This window comes from Giraffa tippelskirchi, chromosome 8 (assembly GCF_054371585.1).
Source record: "Giraffa tippelskirchi isolate mGirTip1 chromosome 8, T2T-mGirTip1v1.2.pri, whole genome shotgun sequence".
NCBI lineage: Eukaryota > Metazoa > Chordata > Mammalia > Artiodactyla > Giraffidae > Giraffa > Giraffa tippelskirchi.
The window spans coordinates 9,979,073-10,000,000 of NC_137282.1; the positions used below are offsets into that span (position 1 = coordinate 9,979,073).

The 20,928-nt window shown below is 44.9% G+C and overlaps 1 protein-coding gene across 1 annotated transcript in view; it reads right to left on the reverse strand.

Moving 5' to 3' along the window:
• IDO2 (indoleamine 2,3-dioxygenase 2) overlaps positions 1–20,928 on the reverse strand; it is a 61,164-nt gene that overhangs the window by 18,794 nt on the left and 21,442 nt on the right. Inside the window, exons 3-7 of the mRNA XM_081524345.1 lie at positions 15,857–15,976; positions 12,197–12,315; positions 10,747–10,761; positions 8,783–8,882; positions 7,193–7,310 (exon numbers count right to left, since the gene is read on the reverse strand). Of these exons, the coding sequence (XP_081380471.1) occupies positions 7,193–7,310; positions 8,783–8,882; positions 10,747–10,761; positions 12,197–12,315; positions 15,857–15,976 (472 nt within the window). The remainder of the gene's footprint in view (positions 1–7,192; positions 7,311–8,782; positions 8,883–10,746; positions 10,762–12,196; positions 12,316–15,856; positions 15,977–20,928) is intronic.

Consider the following 20,928-nt stretch of genomic DNA (forward strand, 5'->3'; position numbering starts at 1 on the left):
ATTAATGAGGTTTCTAAAAATAATTATTTGAAATTCTGTGTACACTCTTATAGACTTAAAATTTATTTTATACTTGGAGTGTATTTTAATTTGGATGCTGGATTTTCAACAATTAAGTGAAAGTGAATCTTTCTAACATTAAAGCTGTGCCTAACAGAAAAGTATTTTAATACTGATTCAGTTTTTTAAATTTCAATTTCAATTAATTAAAATTAAACACAGCTAAAAATTTAACTCTGCAGTCACACCGGCCATATAGCAAGTGTTCAGCGGCCACGGGTGGCTAGAGGCTGCCATATTGGACTGTGCTTGGAGAGAGACTGAAGAGTTTTCAAAACTAAAGTGACACAACCTGATTTGCACTCCTAAACATCGATTCAGGCTTTTGTACAGAGTGTGGATTAGACTAGGAAAAAGGCAGTTGAGAGACAGGATGTAGAAGGCTACTTCAGGAGTCCTGGCAAGAGATGATGACAGCCAGGTGCAGAGAAAGTGATGGTAGAAACCCAAGGGAAGGAAGAGATGCAAACAGCACTCTTGAAAGAGACTTCCCTTTGTGGTCACAGAACGTTGTTTTACTTGGACCTATCCTTCCACTGAAAACAAACAAACAAACAGAAAAAGCTGGATAAATATGAAAGCATCCTAAAGACAACTGAAGAGCCAAAAAGACAGCAAGGAGCCACTAAGCAAAAATGCAAAGAAAGCAGAAACTCAGGAATGCAGAAAACTGAACCGGAGAGACACTTTTCCCTGAAAGCATTTGTCAATTCAGGTTCACCCGGGCTCTGGTTTAGCGGCTATGGTAGGAGCCCTGGTTCCAGCCTTGGTGAGGAATTTTATTCCACACTCTCCTCATCTTATGCAGGGAGCCCCAGATGCTATACCCTCAACTTTTGTATGAGTCAAGCCCTCATTTCACCCCTGCTTGCCACAGGAGAAAGCATTAGAGCTAACTTTGGCACCAAGCAAAATAGGGCTTAAAAAAAAAAAGAAAAATCTGTTCCTGAGAAGTTGGGACCATTGTTTTTGCACAGTTTTAGCCCAGGTTCAACTGTCAGATTGACACGTGGGTCTTTACTTGCTCAAGTTGATCTAAGATGATGATCCAGAATTTTAGTGTTCCCAAGAGCCAGAAAGAACCAAATGCAAATATTTCTCTATCCTAGTCCCAAAAGCCTGCCTACAAATGATATTTCAAGAACAATGAACATTACAAAGTAAAAAAAAGACAGGTCAAGCATCGAAAAAAAGAGACACGACAACCACTGTGAGAACAGAGAAAGAAAGAAAGGAAACAGAAATAAGTATCAAATATTAAAATTACCCCACTTAGCACCCTTACCAATTATAAAGAACCACACTTACCTACATTTAAGCAAGCTTGCAAACATTTATAGGAAACAGAAAGTTACAAAAAGAAAACAGAATTGAAAAAAATAACAGCTTCTGGAAATGAAAAAACAAACAACCTATTCAGGGTGTGTGTTTAGTAGTAGGTCAGAAGCAGTTTGAAGTGGAAAGGATTTAATTAGATCGGAAGAAGTAATCCAAAATGCAGCCCAGAGAAAGAAAGAGATGGAAAACAGCAGCAAGATTTTAGAAAAATGGAAGGCAAAGAGGAATGGTCTAACATCTGGAATTAAAGTTCCCGTAGGAAGAAGATGTAGAGAATAGACTTGTGGACACAGGGAGGGAGGGAGGGAGAGAGACAACTGAGAAAGTAGCATCAACAGAGATACACCATCAGGTGTAAGATGGCTGACAGGAAGTTACTGTGTAACACAGAAAGCCCAGTCCGGTGCTCTGTGATGACCTGAAGAGATGAGATGGGTGGTGGGGGAGGTTAGGGAGGGAGGGAGGGGATGTATGTATTAATATAATGGTAGCTGATTTGCATTGTTGTAGGGCCGAGACAACACAACATTGTAAAAATTGTTTAGATATATTTAAAGAAAAAAAAAAGTTCCATTAGGAGGCAGAAAGGGAGCGAGGTGGGCAGTTTGTGAGGGTTTCATGGCTGAGGATTTTCTAGGGTAATGAATCCTATCAAGTAAAGAAGTATAATATGGCCTAAGGGTAATGAACTGAACAACACAGAAAATAGGCAGACAAAAGAAGACAAGTAGACAGAGAGAAGGGTTGCCCTCTGGTGGCTCAGTGGAAAAGAATCTGCCTGCCAAGCAGAAGACACGGGTTCGATCCCTGGGTCAGGAAGATCCCCTGAGGAGGAAACGGCAACCCACTCCAGTACTCTTGCCTGGAGAATTCCATGGACAGAGGAGCCTGGCGGGCTGCAGTCTACGGGGTCACAAAAAGAGTTTGACGTGACTGAGTGACTAAGCAACAAGACAGGGAAAAAAAGACAGGAGACAGACTTCTCGGAAGCAACAATGGAAACTAGTACTGAGGTACTCAACACCTAAGAACGTAGTTGCTAGCAAAAATACAAGATATAAATAAACATAAAAATAATAAAATATAAGTAAATAAATGGGAAAATAAGGCAATTTTTAGATGAGTTTACCAGCAACAGAGACTCTCACTAGAGGAAATCCTACAGGCAAAAAAATAAATGTATACATAGGAGTGAAGAGCAAGGGTTATAAATATACAGTCAAGTGTTTAAGGCTCTGCTCTTCCAATGCAGGGGCCTCGGGTTCAGTCCCTGGTCGGGGAACTGAGATTCCACATGCAGTGCAGCCAAAAAAAAAAAATTTTTTTTAATTAAAATATATATATATATAAGCAAATCCAAGTGAGCCATCACCATATAAAACAGTAATGATCACTGTAGATTTTTAGATATCTTCAATGTATGAGGTGCAATGCATGTTTCTGCTTACAGCCCTAAGAAATCTGCTGTGAAGATTTGTAGAACTGTTCAATACCCTGTGTATATATATATGTGGGTGCTTGCCTTCAGATGCAATGCACTCACGGGATGAAATCACATTTACAGGAAGAGATGATGGCTCAGATAATTTGGGTTTATTCAGTTTACTGCGTGTCACTAGTCCATGAGCAAAAACAACTTTAGAAACATGAGCTTGGCCCCTTGGTCATAGATTGCAGAAGACTTCCAGTGTTAATTCTCTTCTAAATCTTTGGATTTAGACAAAGTAAGTTCACAAGTTGACAGCCTATAGGACTAGGAAGGGAGAGGAGAGGGAGGTTCAAGAGAGAGAGGATATATACACATCGCTGTGGTTGGGGCTTCCCAGGTGGCGCTAGTGCTAAAGATAAAGTGAATGAACATATGATATTAGTGATAGTGAAAGTCGCTCCGTGTCCGACACTTTGCGACCCCATGCATTATACAGTCCATGGAATTCTCCAGGCCAGAATACTGGAGTGGGTAGCCGTTCCCTTCTCCAGGGGATCTTCCCAACCCAGGGATCGAACCCAGGTCTCCTGCATTGCAGATGGATTCTTTACCAACTGAGCTATCAGGGAAGCCCAAGTGGTAAAGAACCCATCTGCTAATACAGGAGACATAAGAGACACTGATTCAATCCTTGGGTTGGGAAGATCCCCTGGAGAAGGGCATGGCAACCCACTCCAGTATTTTGCCTGGAGAATCCCATGGACAGTGGAGCCTGGTGGGCTACAGTCCATAGGGTTGCACAGAGTCAGACACGACTGAAGCGACTTAGCATGCACACACGTTGTTGTTTAGTCTCTAACTCGTGCCTGACTCTTGCAACCCCATGGACTGTAGCTGTGGGATTTTCCAAGCAAGAATACTGGAGTGGGCTACCATTTCCTCCTCCAGGGAATCTTTCTGACCCAGGGTTTGAACCCGCATCTCCTGCACTGCAGGTGGATTCTCTACAGCTAAGCCACTGGGGAAGCCCATATCTATATATAAATAATTATGAATGATTGGTGCTGTTGTACAGCAGAAACCAACATAACACACTGTAAAGCAATTATCCTCTAATTTAAAAATTAAGTAAATTTTTAAAGTATAAAAATTTAAAAAATAAGTTCAGAAGTTAAGAAGGAAAATATCTTAGACAAAACTAAGTGAAGTAATCAGTAACGTGAAGGGCATTCATACTTACCAAACTGTCAGAAGCAAAAGTTTTGACCCCTCATCACTAATAAAAGAACAATCCCTACAGCTACTAAGGTGTTGACTAAAAAAAATGTACAACTAAAGAGCTGTGAGTTAAGTTTTATTTGGGGCAAAATGAGGACTGCAGCCAGGGAGGCAGCACCTCAGATACCTGAGAGGCTGCTCCAAAGCGGCTGTGGGGGAAAGTCAATATATAAGGTTTTGGTGAAGGGGGAGTTCAATGCCATGAAGCACTCATTTTACAAAAGGATTTTGCTAGTCAGGAGGATCTGATGTCACCATGAAGAGATTTAGCGCTTCTCTAGATATGAGGAGATGCAAGAATTGAGATCATAAAATCTGTTCCTAAAAACATCCAACTATCTAAAGACCTGTCCCACTAGATTCCCTGGAGCACAGAGTGACTCACTCCAGCATGTAGTCCCCCAGGGGTTGTTGAAGGTCAACAGCTATAGCAGCATGAGGTTCAATCTCTGTAGAGGCAGATGGCAAATGCCTTTGTTGTTCACTCCTTGGCAATGCTCTTGGTAAGTGCCAATTTTTAGTTGACAAAGGGTAAGTCAGAAATGGTGTTGCGTCAGAAGAAAATACAAGGCAACAGTTTCCACGGCTTTTCAGAGAGAATAATCATCCCTCAGCTTTTCTGAGAAAATAAACTCGGAGCACAAGAGCCATTAATAACCACGTGGGCTTGAAATCCAGACTTACTCATATTTTGGATGCCTGGAAATCAGAGCATTGTTTAGCCTTCCAATGGAGCCCAAAGCTCTGACCTGGGTGATTTGTTTGTTCACCACCAAAACAGGACTGCTGAACCCAGGTCCTGGAGGTGTGCAGTGTGAAGGTCCATGTGCGTGACGTGGTGATGGACTTCTGTCTTGTGGGGAGTCAGGCTATGGAAATAGAATTGTCTGGGTTTGTTTTCCAGTCAGCAGTGAGAACTGCGTTAAACTGTCAAGTGGAAATCCTGTGTGAGCTAGACTGAGACTACGTGACAAAGGTCACCGCAGGGTGGTTCTCATATGCCAGCTGCAGCCCTAGAGCAAAAGGGCTCTGCCTTGGCCGTGCCTCCTCCCCTGCCTTGGGCCCTCCTTCAGGCGTGACTGCAGACCAGAAAATTCCTGGAAAGGAGGACTTTGTGGAGAAAAGGAAGAAACAATTCGTGTTAAAGCTGAGCTCAGAAAGAAGGAATCTTGGAACGCTCCATTTGGGGGAGGAAAGCAGTGAAGCTGAGCTCTATTTATCAGGCAGAAGAAATTGACCTACCAAAGAAATTCAGCCAATGACTAAAACATTCATGTGATTCCTTCCACCTTGCACTTTCTATTATCTATCATTTTTATAATGTCACTTTTCTGGTTACCATGGTTAAGTAACAAACCACTCAGACTCAGTGGCATAGAATAACCATTGTATTGTGAGCACAGACCTGCAGGGCAGGAATCGGGGCCAGTCGCAGCAGAGATGGCTATCTGCTTCCTAGTGCTTGGGTCCTCAGCTGAGGAGATGGAACTGAAGGTGCCTGGCCAGTGGGAACTTAGACTCTCTCAGGGGCTTACTCACCCCTGAGCCAAGCGCCAAATGGGGCACCTACACTTGGCCTCTCTGCGTGGTCCAACATCCTCTCCAATGCCCTGGTGACCCCAGTGGACTGTTTTCACCGTGACTCAGTGCACACCGAGGCAGCTGCATCACTTTTTCTAACCCTGCCTGGGAAGTCACGCCGTGTCACTTCTTCTGAGTTCAACGGGTCACAGGCATGTCACAAGCCCACATACATCACATAGGCTTCACCCTTTGATGAGAGGAGAATCCAGGCCACATGGTTAAGGAGCGTAGGGGGTGGAAGATGCTGTTGTGGTTGCTTTTGGAAGTTGCAGGCTGAGACCTTCATGTCTCTCCCTGCAGTGACTAGTAGTCACTTTTTATAGTAGACACCTTTATAGGATGTCTGTGTGGGCAAATTTGCCTTGGGGTGACACAAGAGAAATCATCCCATCACCCTCCCAGGCCCAGAGGATGTAGAAGAAAGCCTAAAGGTTGGCCCAGAGTGTAGAAGTGACTTTGAGAATGAGACCTAGAGAAACATGAGACAGCCAGATAGGGCTAAGGCCGCCTTGCTAGGACATGCCCTTGACGGGGTGGAGGGCCTCCCACGACCTTCCGAACCACTCACTTCTGCTCATTCATATGATCTGGACACCTGCAACGTCTCTCTAGTTGTCCTGACATCCTGAGAAATACACTCAGGGCACCCTGGCAAAACTAAAATCCATCTCACTAAGCCGGGAGAGCTGGTTTGGCCTACGGATGTGATCCGGAGGGCTTTAAAATTAAAATTCAGGGAAATGGGGAGATGTGATTCTGACATGTAAAAAGAGACCTTTGAATGAAAAGAGTGTGTAATCAGATGAATTTCGCAGAGTCTGCAAGGACAATCTATCCTTTTAATGAAAGGATAAAACAGCTCCATCTGGTTTCCATCTCCCTCCCTGCTGCCCCATTTCTTGTAAACACTCTCTTTTACTAGAATCTATTTTGTTTTGCAGAAGGAACAGACACTCAGCTGCTTTTCCTCTATTAAAAATATCACACCCTTTTCCATTTCAATTTTGGAGTTTCTCCTGAGAGAGGAAGTTGAATGGCTGCCCAGAAATTACCAAGTAGTGTGATCACCAGAATAATATTTAAGCAGCTGGTGAAGGGTGTGACCCTTAAGTGACCACTCCTAGGACAACCTGTCCCTTCGCTGGCCACAGAAAAGGAGAACTGAAGAAGCCCAGATCAGTCATGTTCTCTGGGACCAGCGTCGTTGCTGGATAAAGCAGGTATAAGCCGTGTGTGTGCCCCTCCCCCTTCCCAAGTTTCACGTGAGACCTCAAGGCACAGATGCGTGACCACCAAAGATAGGAAATCACCCTCATCGCAAGCAAATGGAAAGGAGGAAAAAAGCACGAAAATATCCCTGCCAACTGGGAGGTCATTTTCCAATAGTCTGAACGGTAGTTACCTTAAAACCAGGCTAACACAGCAGCACCATGCCCTGGATGCTGCCCAGCCTTCAGGCCCTTTTCCCCACCAGGAGAGCCCTCAGGCATGAGGAGCATGTACCGTGCATTTGTCCCAAGGCTCCGGCGATGTCCTGGGTGGAGACCCTCAGTTGCTGCAGGGCTTGAAGCAAGGAGTCTGGGCTGGGCTGCAAGATGGCATTCACGGCCTGAACAAGGGCCTGGAGACGAGATTCAGTCCCTCAGTGCACGAGCATTCACTTGCAGTGCATGAGCATTCGCTTGTGGTCCACTGAGGTGGGGAATCCAGGAAGGGCAGCCCTCTGCCTGCTGGACCGTGTGCCGGGGCTTCCCTGGAGTGCTCCGGTCCTCCTGACAGGACAGTCTCTCTGGTCAGCTGCTGGATGGACCTGGTTAGGTCTTTCTGGATCTTTCCCCTGTCTGTTCTTTCTTGTCCCTCTCAGGGGCCTTCCTCCCTCACTTCCCTCCCTCCTTCCTTCTTCTGGAGTTATCACACATGAGCATCCTTCCTACTTCTATGTCTTGAGTCGGGACACCCTCACTCCTCAAGTCTGTCTTACAGAAAATCAGCATCTGTGGACCCCTCAGCTCCAGAGTCCCTTCATTAGCAGCCTCCACTTTATCTGAGCCCCTTACCAGTATTTTATTCTGTTTCCATCCATGCAATAAACACACAGATGAGGAATAAGCTGACCACACAGTTTCACAGTGAAGGAGGGAGCGGTGATAATGATAGCCCAATCTGGTCACCCCACTGTAGGCACGGAAGGCACCCAAAATATGTTTATCAGGGAAGGTGGTGAGGAAGGACAGAAATCTAACTCCAACATCTCTAGGCAAGACATGGATGCTCTGTGGACACCTTACCTTCCTGGGACCTGCCTGAGCCTTAGAGGAATTCAAGTTTACAACCCCCAAGGGCTAGGTGATCTCAAGGATGATTCATTTTTAGTTGAACTAGTTTTTTTTTTTTTTAATTTTTTTAACTTTTCATTTTATACTGAAGGTATAGCTAATTAACAATGTTGTGATAGTTTCAGATGGACAGCAAAGGGATTCAACCATACATACAAATGTATCTATTAACCCCTCAAGCTCCCCTCCCATCCAGGCTGACACATAACACTGAGCAGAGTTCCCTGTGCTCTACAGGAGGTCTTCATTGGTTCTCAAGGATGGTTCATTTGAACTCAGAGCCTTTGTATGGCATCTCCTTCTGCCAGAGATCAGCCTCTGTCTCTCTGTCTCTGTCTGTCTACATTACTCAGGGATTAACTTTCAGACCTGTCATTTCTCTTGGGAAGTTTTGCCCAACCTGTTGAGTCTGAATTAGATTTTAGATGTCTTTCCATGAAACTCGTTACACCCTATATCAACCCACCTTCCCCCACTGGATCCTGAGCCTCAATGGAGGCCTGAGCAATGTCTTTCTTATTCCCCCAGATCTCCCATTGCCTAGAACAATGCTTGTTTGTTGGTGGGCAAAGGATCAATTCTAAGCTTTATGGTAGTTGAGGAAAGAGAGCTAGAACTTTGATCTCTTTGCTCAACTAACAAAAACAGGAATCTATATTGATTCAGTCACTGCAGGGAAAGAGTCTGGGTGGGAAGGAAAGCTCAGATGGATTTCTCCTTTAGGAAAAAAAAAAAAGTGCTTTGGGTGGAAAGATACCTTAATCCCAGGCACGGCTGCTTTCTCCACCAAAACAGTCACCAGTATAAAACCACGCAGGCTTTCTCCGCCAGGGAATGAGAAAATGGTGTCCAGGTTCCTTGGGAGGGAGAGATGACCACGTGGTTAGAGAGGTTTGGGCATGGTGAGTATGCAGGGCCCAGGAGTGGCCTCGATTCAGGTAACTGCTAGTCCAAGGTGGAACCAGAGGCTGACCTTCTCATCTCCACGGGATGGCCAAGGACAAACATCTCTTCAGCAACATTCAGGAAGGAAAGGGACCCATCTGCACCAGCCCAAGTTCACCTGAGCTGAACTCCCAAAGTCTGGCACAGCCTTGATGGTCCCAGACCACCACTCCCACCTCAGGAAACCACTAAAGCACCAGTGGACAAGTAGGGTTGATTCTTCACACACCCGTCCTGTTAGGAACACAGAGTCACAGAGCTACAGGGAGCATAAAGTGATAGCTGCTCTGTCATGTCCAAATCACTGGGACTCCATGAACTGTGGCCTGCCAGGCTCTGCTGTCCACAGGATTTCCCAAGCAAGAATACTGGATTGGGTTGCTGTGCCCTTCTCCAGGGGTCCCAACCCAGGGACTGAACTGAACCTGAGTCTCCCACACTGTGGGCAGATTCTTTACCATCTGAGCCACCTGGAAGGCCCAGGCCATGGCTAACTACATGCCCCTTTTCTACAGACAGAAAAGTATGGCCCAAAGAAGCAAACTCACTTCCCCAAGTTCATCTGGTTGCTCAGTCACTGGACCTGCTTGAGAGCTGTTTCATAACTCAGGCTGGGACTCTCTCTAATCAGCTTCCCCCCCACCCCACCCCCTGCCAAACTCTACTATAGCAGTGAAAGCGGAAGGCTGTAATAGAGGATCATTCTTAAATGACCTGTTATCACGTGGATTGAAATACCCCAGAGCTGGATCCGGTCTACAAAGCAAGCAAACTTCATTCCATAAATCACCTCTGCCTCTAACATTTTAAACACAAGAAGAAATGAAAAACACAAAAGCAAACTAAGTCAGGGACCCCCATAGTTTCAGCAGAGCCACATTTCTGTGCAAAATGGGGTCTTCACCCTTCATCTCATGAAAGCTAAAGCTTTTATGCTGAACCCCTTATTGAGCTGAGGTTTGTTGATTAGAGAGGCAATGTCAACTTACAGGTTAACTGTGCTCTCTGGTGAAAGAGGAGTCTAAAAGTAGCTCAACCAGACTTGCCCTGGAAGCTCCAGTCTCTGTAATATTTCAAAGGGATTCTGTAGCCATAGCAGCCACAGCCTGAAGTCTGTCCTTTCATGGAAATTATGGTGAGACCAAAGGTCTTCTTAAGATTTTGTGTGCATGCGTGCCAAGTTGGTTCAGTCGTGTCCGACTCTGTGCAACCCCATGGACTGTAGCCTGCCAGTCTCCTCTGTCTGTGGAATTCTCCAGGCAAGAGTACCTGTGGGTTGCCATGCGCTCTTCCAGGGTGTCTTCCTGACCCAGTGATCAAACCCACGTCTCTTCCTTCTCCTGCATTACTGCATCGGAGGCGGGTTCTTTACCACTACCGCCACTAGATCATTAGACTTGAAAAAATCATAGAGAACTAGAGAACTGGTGAAGATTTGGTGTTTGCGGGGTGAGGAGTGGTTTGTTTGTTTGCTCTTCTTGCATTGCCTTTTACTTTTTTTTTAATGTACAGCTTAGAGACAACTACTGTTAACTTTTGGGCTGTTGATTTGAGGCATATGTCCTTCTAGTCTTTTACGTGTGTGTGTGCATTTCTATAATTTATATATTAGGCATGCAATATGGGATGCTTTCTTTTTTGTGTATTTATTTTATTGTAAGTTTTTACAGTTAGCGAGAATCCTAAAGTGAGTATGGGGTCACAAAGAGTCAGATACAACTGAATGACTGAACGGAACGGAACTGAAAAGTGAGTGAAGGATTTCTGATAGCTTACCTGATTTCCAGGGGTCTAGTCCAATTTCAGTGATTGACAAAAGAAAAAGAAAAGAAAGGAACAAATCAGTTTGCAAACTTGCTATACCTTCCAGGGTCATGTGTACACAAGGCATGTGCACTTGTGAGCAACAAACCTGCAGACGCACAGGCATAGTACACAGTTTGGATGTCAGGGGCTGTGACTAGATTATGGGCCTGAGGGCAGCAGAATACACCATCCCAAATGTACCACTTTGGTGGATTATTTTGAATTAAAGGTACTTGAGAAACAGCAGGTGCCAAAAAGACACGTTGACCTCTTTGTGCCCCTGAAAGTAGGAAATAAATCTTCCAGGTGAAGGGCGTCCTCCCTGTACCAGGAGGTAGAGAGATAGTCTTATCACTAGAGACAGGGATTTGAGGCTGAGGAGTTTGTATAAACAAACCTTGCTACCTCTCCCCTAATTAGCTACCCCAAGCCTAAACCCCAGTGTCTTGTCAAGTTTTTACAAATGTACTGCTTTCTTGTCTAGAAGGTATAAAAGCTGCCTGCTTCAGGCACATCTTCAGCTTCATATTTTTATGGAGTTCCAACATGTACAAAATTAAATTTGTTTTTCTTCTGTTCATCTGTGCATGCATGAGTGTCAAGTCGCTTCAGGCGTGTCTCTCTGTTTGTGACCTTATGGACTGCAGCCCGCCAGGCTCCTCTGTCCATGGGATGCTCCAGGCAAGAATACTGGAGTGGGTTGCCATGCCCTCCTCCAGGGGATCTTCCCGACCCAGGGGATTGAATTCTCATCTCTTACATCTCCTGCATGGGCAGGCAGGTTCTTTACCACCAGCACCATGGAGGAAGCCCCCTCCGATGATTAGACTAGCCAAGGAGCCTAGAGGTGAAGAAGGGCAAAGTTTGCTTCCCTACAGGTCTTGGTGTAACAAAGAGTGAGCCAAATCTCAGCATATATATTAGACCCAAAACGCTGAGCCTGTGGCCATCCAGACAATTTTTCTTGTTCCTTTTACATCTTTGTAACAACCTGTCCCAGCGTGTTCAGAGTGGGTTGAGAGGAAACTCCTGCGAACTGTGAATTTTGAACTTGTGTTTAAGTTTACCCCTTCTTTGGCACCACAAGTGTGTTAGTCGCTCATTCGTGTCCGACTCTTTGTGACCACATAGATTGTAGCCCACCGGGCTCCTCTGTTCATGGAATTTCCTAGGCTAGAATACTGAAGTGGGGTGCCATTTCCTTCTCCAGGGGGTCTCCCCGACCCAGGGATCTCCCACATTGCAGGCAGATTCTTTACTGTCTGAGCCACCAGGGAAAGCCCCAGGTAATAAATATTAGCATCTCTCATCCAAAATAGCTGACAAAGTTTGGACTTTTCCTGTAGCAAGGGAAATCACAAATCTCTCCCTTACCCGGTTTTCATTTGTTCAGATCCCAAGCACCCTCTCCTGGTCTTACCTTCCTGGGTTCCTGGTAGCCCAGTTGGCCAGCACCAAGTCCGAGTGGACAAGGATAGGAGGGAGCCCCAGGTTCCTGGAGACCTCGACAAAGGGCAGGGCAAGGTTTCTTGGCAGAATCTTGCAGATATAAGTGCAGACAGTTAGCACATTATAACTGGAGGAATGGAGGAAGCAATGGAAGAATCAATCTGTCTTTTTTCTTTTTATTGGCATATAGTTGTTTTACAATGCTGTGTTAGTTTCTGTGTGATTAGTTCCTGTGTAGTTAGTACAGGAAAGTGGATCAGCTACATGTATACATATATCCCCTTTTTTGGATTTCCTCCCCATTTAGGTCACCACAGAGTACTGAGTGGAGTTCCCTGTGCTATAGAGTAGGTTGTCATTTGTTATCTGTTTTATACATAGTATCAATAGTGTATGAGCTTCCCAGGTGGCGCTGGTGGTAAAGAGCCTGCCTGCCAGTGCAGGAGACGTAAGAGATGTGGGTTCGATCCCTGGGTCAGGAAGATCCCCTGGAGGAGGGCGTGGAAACTCACTCCAGTATTCTTGCCCGGAGCATCCCATGAACAGAGGAGCCTGACCGAGCCCTAGTTCATGGGGTCTCAAAGAGTTGGACATGACTGAGCAATTATGTCTATCTGTTTTTCATTCCTAAATTTCTTGTGGTAAAGAAACAGCCTGAGAATAAAAATGGAGTTATATGAGTGATCCATATAATTAATCCATGTAATTAATATATATAATTAATTAACATATATCGATATAATTAATATAAATATAACACACACCTCACTCTCATATTTATTCTTTAACAACCTAGTGGATATATTACTTATGAGTATGGTCTGAAATACACGTGAAAAGTACAAAATTGGAACATGCATGTACATATACAGTATAAACTAATCTCTGAAAATTGTACAATGAAGAGCATGAACAAATGTTGAGGCGTAAGTGGGGACTGAGTTGATGAGCAGTGGGAAAATATCCCTCTCTCTCTCTCTATATATATATATATACATATATATATATATTTATATATCCAGATAGATAATGTAGATATCTGCATACAAGTGTTTTGTGTATAGTCTTAGTTTTAGGAACAAATATGTGTATGTGGTTGTATATATATGTATGTGTGTATGTCCTTTTCTCAGGGAGACGGATGGGAAGACTAGAACATTTCATCACACCCAATAACAACTTCAGTTACGCCACCTCAGGACAGTCCCCATTCAATCCCTGAGTACTCTGAGGACCACGCTAAAGAACCCTATCTGTCCAAATATCCAGAAAAATCACCAGGACCCATGGGAATGGGAGTGGGGGGCTCTAACCATCAACAAGGCTAAATAGTCTAGATCCAAAAGAACATTCTTATGCCTCCTCTCTCCCACTTCCAATTTCCTTCCCCCTTAATGTAGAAATATCTATTCACAGAAAGTGGAGAGGAGCTAAAGAGCTTCTTGATAAGAATGAAAGAGAGCTGGCTTAAAACTCAGCATTCATAAAACTAAGATCATGATATCTGGTCCAATTACTTCATGGCAAATAGATGGGGAAAAAGTGGAAACAGCGACAGCTTTTATTTTCTTGGGCTCCAAAATCACTGCAGACAGTGGCTGTGGCCACAAAATTAAGAAGACATTTGCTCCTTGGAAGGAAAGCTATGACAAGGCTAGACAGCGTATTAAAAATCAGAGACAAAGGTCCATATAGTCAAAGTTATGGTTTATCAGTAGTCATATATGGGTGTGAAAGTTGGACTGAAGATGCTTTTGAACTGTGGTGCTGGATAAGACTCTTGAGAGTCCCTTGGACTGCAAGGAGATCAAACCAGTCCATCCTAAAGGAGATCAGTCCTGAATATTCATTGGAAGGACTGATGCTAAAGCTGAAGTTCCAGTCCTTTGGCCACCTGATTTGAAGAGCTAACTCACTGGAAAAGACCCTGATGCTGGGAAAGATGGAGGGCAGGAGGAGAAGGGACGGACAGAAGACCAGATGGTTGGATGGCATCATCAACACAATGGACATGAGCTTGAGCAAACTCCTGGAGATGGTGAAGGGCAGGGAAGCCTGGGGTGCTGCAGTCCATGGGGTCACAAAGAGTCAGACGTGACAGCGACTGAACAACAATAAAGAGTTTTCCAATTTAAGCCTAAGGTCAGCTTCCCTTGGGAGGCAGGGGATGAGAAGAAGGGCAGTGCAGAAATGAGGCATCTCCGTAGTAGAAAAGTTAAAGGAGGAAATATAGGGAAAGTAGAGATGGTTTGAGGTGGGGTGTGGGAGTGGGTGTAGGGAGCTCAGTGGTGATCTGGAAGGTCATAGACATACCGGAAGCTGGTGTCTTCCTCCCTTGTCACCTACATCCCTTCCCCAATTGAGGATTCTGGTCTGGAGAACAGAAAGAGGAGGAAAAATCCATTGGGACATTCCATCATGTGTGCCCAGACTTCAAACTTTCCAACATCAGACACGTGACTCTTTAAAGTTAGACGTACTGACATTAAAATAGTCTGCAGCAGCTCACTGCTTTCTTCCTGTCTCCTATCTCACTTTGCTTTGCTTTCATCACTGGGAGTCTTCTCTATTTACTTGAGAGACAAAAGGTAGAATACAGGCAACAAAGTAAGTCCAGGTTGCTCGCTCAAGCTTGGAGAACTAAAACAAGGTAACATCCTGATTTCTGTAAAAGGTCCATTTATAAAAAAAGTGAAACCAATAGTAATTTACATTGAGGTAAGTGAAGCTCAAAGACTTGACGTTCTGAGGTTCAGATTGAAACCATAAAAAGTTATGCAAGGAGTCAGAAGAGATTTGCATGAAATTTTAAGAGACAGACCAGCATTTGGTAGATAACAAGCACCATCAAAAAAATAAGCATAGTGTTATAAACGGTGATGTGTGTCTCTGGGGAATGAAGGCTGCATTAGTGAAATCAGAAGGTCTGGGTGGTGACCCTGGATTTTTCATAAACTTGCTACCTAGCCGTGGGCCAGAAAATTAACTTCTGTAGTCCTTGGCTGTCTGTAAAATGGGTACAGCATTGCTATACTTGGTGTATGAGATTGTGAACGCTGTGGTTACTGCTGTGCGTAAGAACACAAAATGCTGTAAAACAGAAGTCATTCAGTGTTTCATAATATCTTATGACTTGCCTTCAAATGTAAAATTCCTAGAAGAGGGTGAGTGCCAGAAAGAAAAAAAAAAAAAAAAAATCAAGAACAAACGAAAGGGCTCCCAGTTCTAAAAGAAAATTAACTTTCTGGCCAGGTGGGGAGAAATGGTCTTTCATTTAAATGGGCCTTTTGCACTTCATTTTACTGCTGCTATTGTGTAATAGCTAAGTCATGTCTGATTCTTTGAGACCCCCACGGACTGTAGGCCCCCAGCCTCCTCTGTTCATGGGCTTTCTCAGGCAAAATTACTGCAGTGGGTTGCCATTTCCTCCTCCCGGAGATCCTCTCATCTCTCCTGTACTGCAGGCAGATTCTTTACCACTGACCCACCTGGGAAGCCTTTGCACGTCCTTCATCTCAGACCCAAAGGAAAGAACATGAAAGCACCCATTTTCCAGGAAAACAGTGTAGACAGTATTGTCCAGGTACAGTGAACCTGCCAGATGACAAGACACGAGTCCCTTTGTCCCTACCTCTTTGGGCTGGGTCTCTCCATCCTGCCAGACGTACCCCATGGTGGTAAAGCTCAGGACTAGGTGTGCCAGGCGCCACTCTCGGTAACCTGTGAGGAACTGGCAGTTCAAGAGCGGCATCTGTTCAGGAGAATGTCCAGAGGTTACCAGTTGCGGGGGTGCAATGGCTGTGCGAGTTTTGTGGCTTGAAGGGTCCTTTGGGTGTAACTGGCAGGTTATCCTTTAGTTAAGGTGATCCTCACACACTCATTTCTGCCCTGATCTTAGGACACTGCAGTAAGAGAGGTCTTTCCCATGATATTGTTCACGAATTACCAATACCTACATTCCATGCAAGCCCCCAAATTGTCCCCATGGTAGCGGCTGGACACTGGTCCAGCCATGACTGAAGTGGCAGCTTGATTGGAGTGTTCTATTAACAGAATAATGTGGTCCCAAGACTGACATCATGTATCAAACGGGGAGTCTCCCAGGGCAACTTTTACAATCCTGCCTTATCAAACACCTTCTGCTTAATGGGTACCATTGAACCCCAGTAATAACCCAGCTGCTGTGGGCATGACTCTCTTGGCCTAATTCCTAGGTGAAAAGGTAAAGGGAGCCCAAAGGAGTTAGGAATCCATCCAACAAATTCCCTACCAGGAGGTGCTTGAGGGGAGCCTAAAGGCTGTTCTGTCCTTGTCTGAACCCTCCCCGTGACCCTGGGTGTGTCTTTTCGCTTCTTCACCGGCTTCCTCCTCAAGATGAGTCATAGGAAATTGTGGAAGCCATATTTCTGGTGACAGCAACACCCTGTACACCAATCTTTTATTACTGACAACTCTGCCTATGCAAACAGTAGCAGTTTCTCAGTTTCGCTCGGGCCAGCCCCGTCTGTTTTGGTTGACACCAACAGCCTCTGAGCTCGAATTTCGCTGCACATCTTCGCTGGGTTTCCTCCGTCCCTCCCCCTCCCCCCATCCTGCCCCCAGTTCAAGACACAGTCTGATTTAGATCCTTCCCGGTGCCCTCTCTGGGGTCCCACGCGCCAGAAGGGCGGCCGTGGACGTGGCATGTATCTCTCTGAGAGAGGAGTGGGATGGGACCAGGGGTCCTATCGCCCACCGCCTCGCAGAAGCTTCTGCCTCCGGGATGGGATCCCTTCCTCCGCGGTCCGCTAGGGGCAGCCTTTCCCTGTCTTCCGCTTTGTGCCAGATTCCACATTTCGCCCTAAAAATTGGCTGAGAAACAGTCTTGAAAGTTCTGTGCGTTAGGGGGGTGTGGGCGGGGAGGGGGGGGAAGTGGGGGAAGGGGGGAAAGATGGGGTTGTGGGGACCACTGAGATGTTTCATTTTAACAAGAACCAGCCTGAGAATTATAACCACAATTATTCATTCAGTACTTATTCTAAGGCAGTTACTAAAATGTCCAAGCCAGGATGCTAAAAGCTTCTCACTCAGGTGGTATCCCATCTTCTCCCAAGACCCACAGGCCAGAACTGAGGATCAGCGAGGGTAAGATATTTGCCCAGGGTCACAGAGCCAGGAGGGACTGAGCCAGGATTCTAGTTCAGTTCTGCTGGCCACCGCCCTGCACTATGAAGTCCGCTCTGCCAGATGGAAATCTGAAAGCCATATGTGTCATTTTACATTTTCTATCAGCCACATTTTAAAAGTAGGAAAGAAAAAAAAAACAACACTGAAGTGGAATTAGTTTTAATAACATTTTTATCGAGGTTAATATATGCAAATGTTAACACATGATCAATATTAAAAATATTGAGATATTTTACACTCTCCTTTTATAGTAAGTCTTGAAAATCCAGTGGATATCTGACATGTCAGTTTGTCCCAGTCATATTTCAAGACCTCAGTGGCCATGAGTGGCTATTGGCTACCTACCCTGCAGCCTCAAGGTAAAGGAATAAAGTCCCAAGATGTTCTGGGGTCACTTTCTATTTTTCCTAGCTCAGGATTTATAGTCAGCTCTTTCTCCAAGGAGCCCTACTTCCGTTGATTGGAAGAATTCAAATACATGGGCACTGGGTTTGCTCTTTGCTACTGGAATGCCAATGTTTCTAGATCCTCACAGTGGGCAAAGTTAGGAAATAGTGTATGTGTATGAGGGGTGGGGGTGTGCCCTGGTGGCTCCGGGGTAAAGAATCTGCCTGCAATGCAGGAGACCTGGGTTCGATTCCTGGGTTGGGAAGATCCCCTGGAGGAGGGCATGGGAATCCACTCCAATATTCTTGCCTAGAGAATCCAATGGACAGAGGAGCTGGTGGGCTATAGTCCACGTGGTCACAAAGAGTCTGACATGACTGGATGAATAAGCAGCAGGATGTGTGTGTGTCCGCCTATTATGCTGCCGCTGCTGTTTAGTTACTAAGCCGTGTCCAATTCTTCTGCAACCCCATGGATTATAGACCGCCAAGCTCCTCTGTTGATGGGATTCCCTGGGCAAGAATACTGAAGTGGGCTGCCATTTCCTTCTCCAGGGTATTTCCTTACCTAAGAATAGAACCCGCATCTTCTGCTTGGCAGGCAGATTCTTTACCACTGAGCTACCTGGCAAGCCCATACACCTATTATATACACTGTTTATCCACATAAATTTACTTGTCCATCTATGTATCAGTGTGCATGTATGTGTATATGAGGGCTTCCCAGCTGGCGCGAGTGGTAAAGAACCCACATGGTGGGTGGTGGTGGTTTAGTCGCTAAGTCTCCGACTCTTGCGACCCCATGGACTGTAGCCTGCCAGGTTCCTCTGTCCATGGGATTCTCCAGGCAACGATATGGGAGTAGGTTGCCATTTCCTTCTCCAAAGAACCCACATAAATGATGCTAAAATGCTAAACATATCAGATGTCTCCAACTCTAACCTGATGTCACAGGTCGATCTTATCTTCCTCCCTTGCTAACGTATAACTTGCGTCTCTGACAGTGAAATATCGTCCACAATTCATTTACTTATTTGCTCAGCCTGGTGTGTGTGTACACACACATACACACACACACAGAGGTTTCAGAATTGTTTAACTGTACTGCTTTGCAAAACAAATTCACCAGCTAGAGCACAGTGATTACCAATGGTTCTTTTTTAATCCAGTACCAGTCACAGCATCACTTTCCTGCATAACCTAGGTCACCTCCTTTTCCCCTACCCTCTTCCCTGAAATGATGTCATGCATCTGTAGGACAGCTAGATTCACCTAGGTGTTATTGTCTGCATTCCATTCCAGCATCTCCCAACATTCTGGTTAGTATTTTAAAATTTGTAGACACTTCACTATATGATGTACAATTCTATGGGTTTCACAAATGCATAGAATCACGTATCCACCACCGGAATACCATAGAGAACAGTTATGTTATCCTAAAATCCCCCTTGAGTAATCACTTCTCCTCAGTCCCTGATCATCATTGACATGTGTTCTGTCCTTATAGTGTTCACCTTCTCTGCCGTGTCACATGAATGGAATCAGGGGATATGTAGCCTTGTGGTTCTGACATGTTTCATTTAGCAAAATGTACTAAAGTTCATCCATATTGTTGAATAAACCGATAGCTTATTCATTTTTGCCGCTGAATAGCATTCCATCGTATGAAGACAACTCACTGTCTTCCAGACTGCTGTAACAAAGTACCACAGGCTAGATGGCTTATGAACAATGGAAATTCAATTCTTTTGGTTTTGGAAGCTGGCAGTCCAAGATCAGGGTGCCAGCATGTTTGGGTTCTATTGAGAACTGTCTTGCTGTCTTCTTGCAGCAAACAGGGTGTCACAGAGCCCTGGGGTCACTTTGATAAGGGCACCCATCCCATTTATGACTACCCCCTTCTTCTCTCATGACCTGATTACCCTGGGTGTTGGTCGATTTGATGTGTCAGTTTGACTAGGCTAAGAGAAGCCTAGGTGTCTGGTAAACATTTTGGGGTGTGTCTCTGAGGTATTCTGGAAGAGGTTCTGGAAGAGATGTGGAGACTGAGTAAGGAATCTCACCTCACCAGCTCAGGTGGAATCACCACCCCATTTAGGGCCTGAATAAAACAAAATAGTGGAGAAAGGGTGCCATTGCTCTATTTAAGCTGGGACACCCACTTCCCCTGACCCCTAGCATTAGCACTCCTAGTTCTTAGATCTTCCGACTCAGACTGGATCTTGCACCACTGGCTCCCGGGTTCTCAGCTTTCCTGGGCCTCCGCCAACTTGCAGGTGGCAGATTGTGGGACTTCTCAGCCTCGGTAATCATGTGAGTCAATCCCTCCTAATAAGTCTCTTCCTGTATAGATAGGGAAAAAAAACTCTGTTTCTCAGGAGATCTCTGACTAATCACCTCCAAAGGCTCTGCCTCCTAACACCATCACACTGGGGATTAGGATTTCAATGTATGAATTTGGGAACCACACAAATGTTCAGGCCTTTGTATTAGTTTAAAATTCCCCTGTTGAGGGACATCTTGGTGGTTTCTGGTTGACATAATCACTTACACATCAGCTTTCCCATGAACACAAAATTTCGGTTTACTTGGGTAAATATTTAGTAATGCTGCTGGGTCATATGGTAATTCTTTATTTGAATCTGCCACCTGGATGGAAGGGAAGTTTGGGAATGGACACACGCATGTGTGTAGTTAAGTCTCTTTGCTGTTCACCGGAAACTATCATAACACTGTTGATTGGCTATGAGTGAAAGTGTTAGTCACTCAGTTGTGTCCAACTCTTTGAGACCCCTTGGAATGTAGCTCCTCTGTCCATATAATTCTCTAGGCCAGAATACTGGGAGTGGTTAGCTATTCCCTTCTCCAGGGGCTCTTCCCAACCCAGGAATAAAACCTGGGTCTCTCCCATTGCAGACAGAGGTCTTTCTGAGCCATCAGAGCTATACCCTAATACAAAATTATAAGTTATTTTTTTTTAAAGAACCCTCCAGGGTAGCTGTAATATTTTGCAGACCATCTTCCAGGGTAGCTGATATTTTGCATTCCCATCAGCAATGTGAACGAGTCTCTTTAAATCATCACCAGTGTTTGCTATTGCCAGATTTTTAAAAAATGTTAGCTGTTCAAATAGGTGTTAAATTATCTTTTA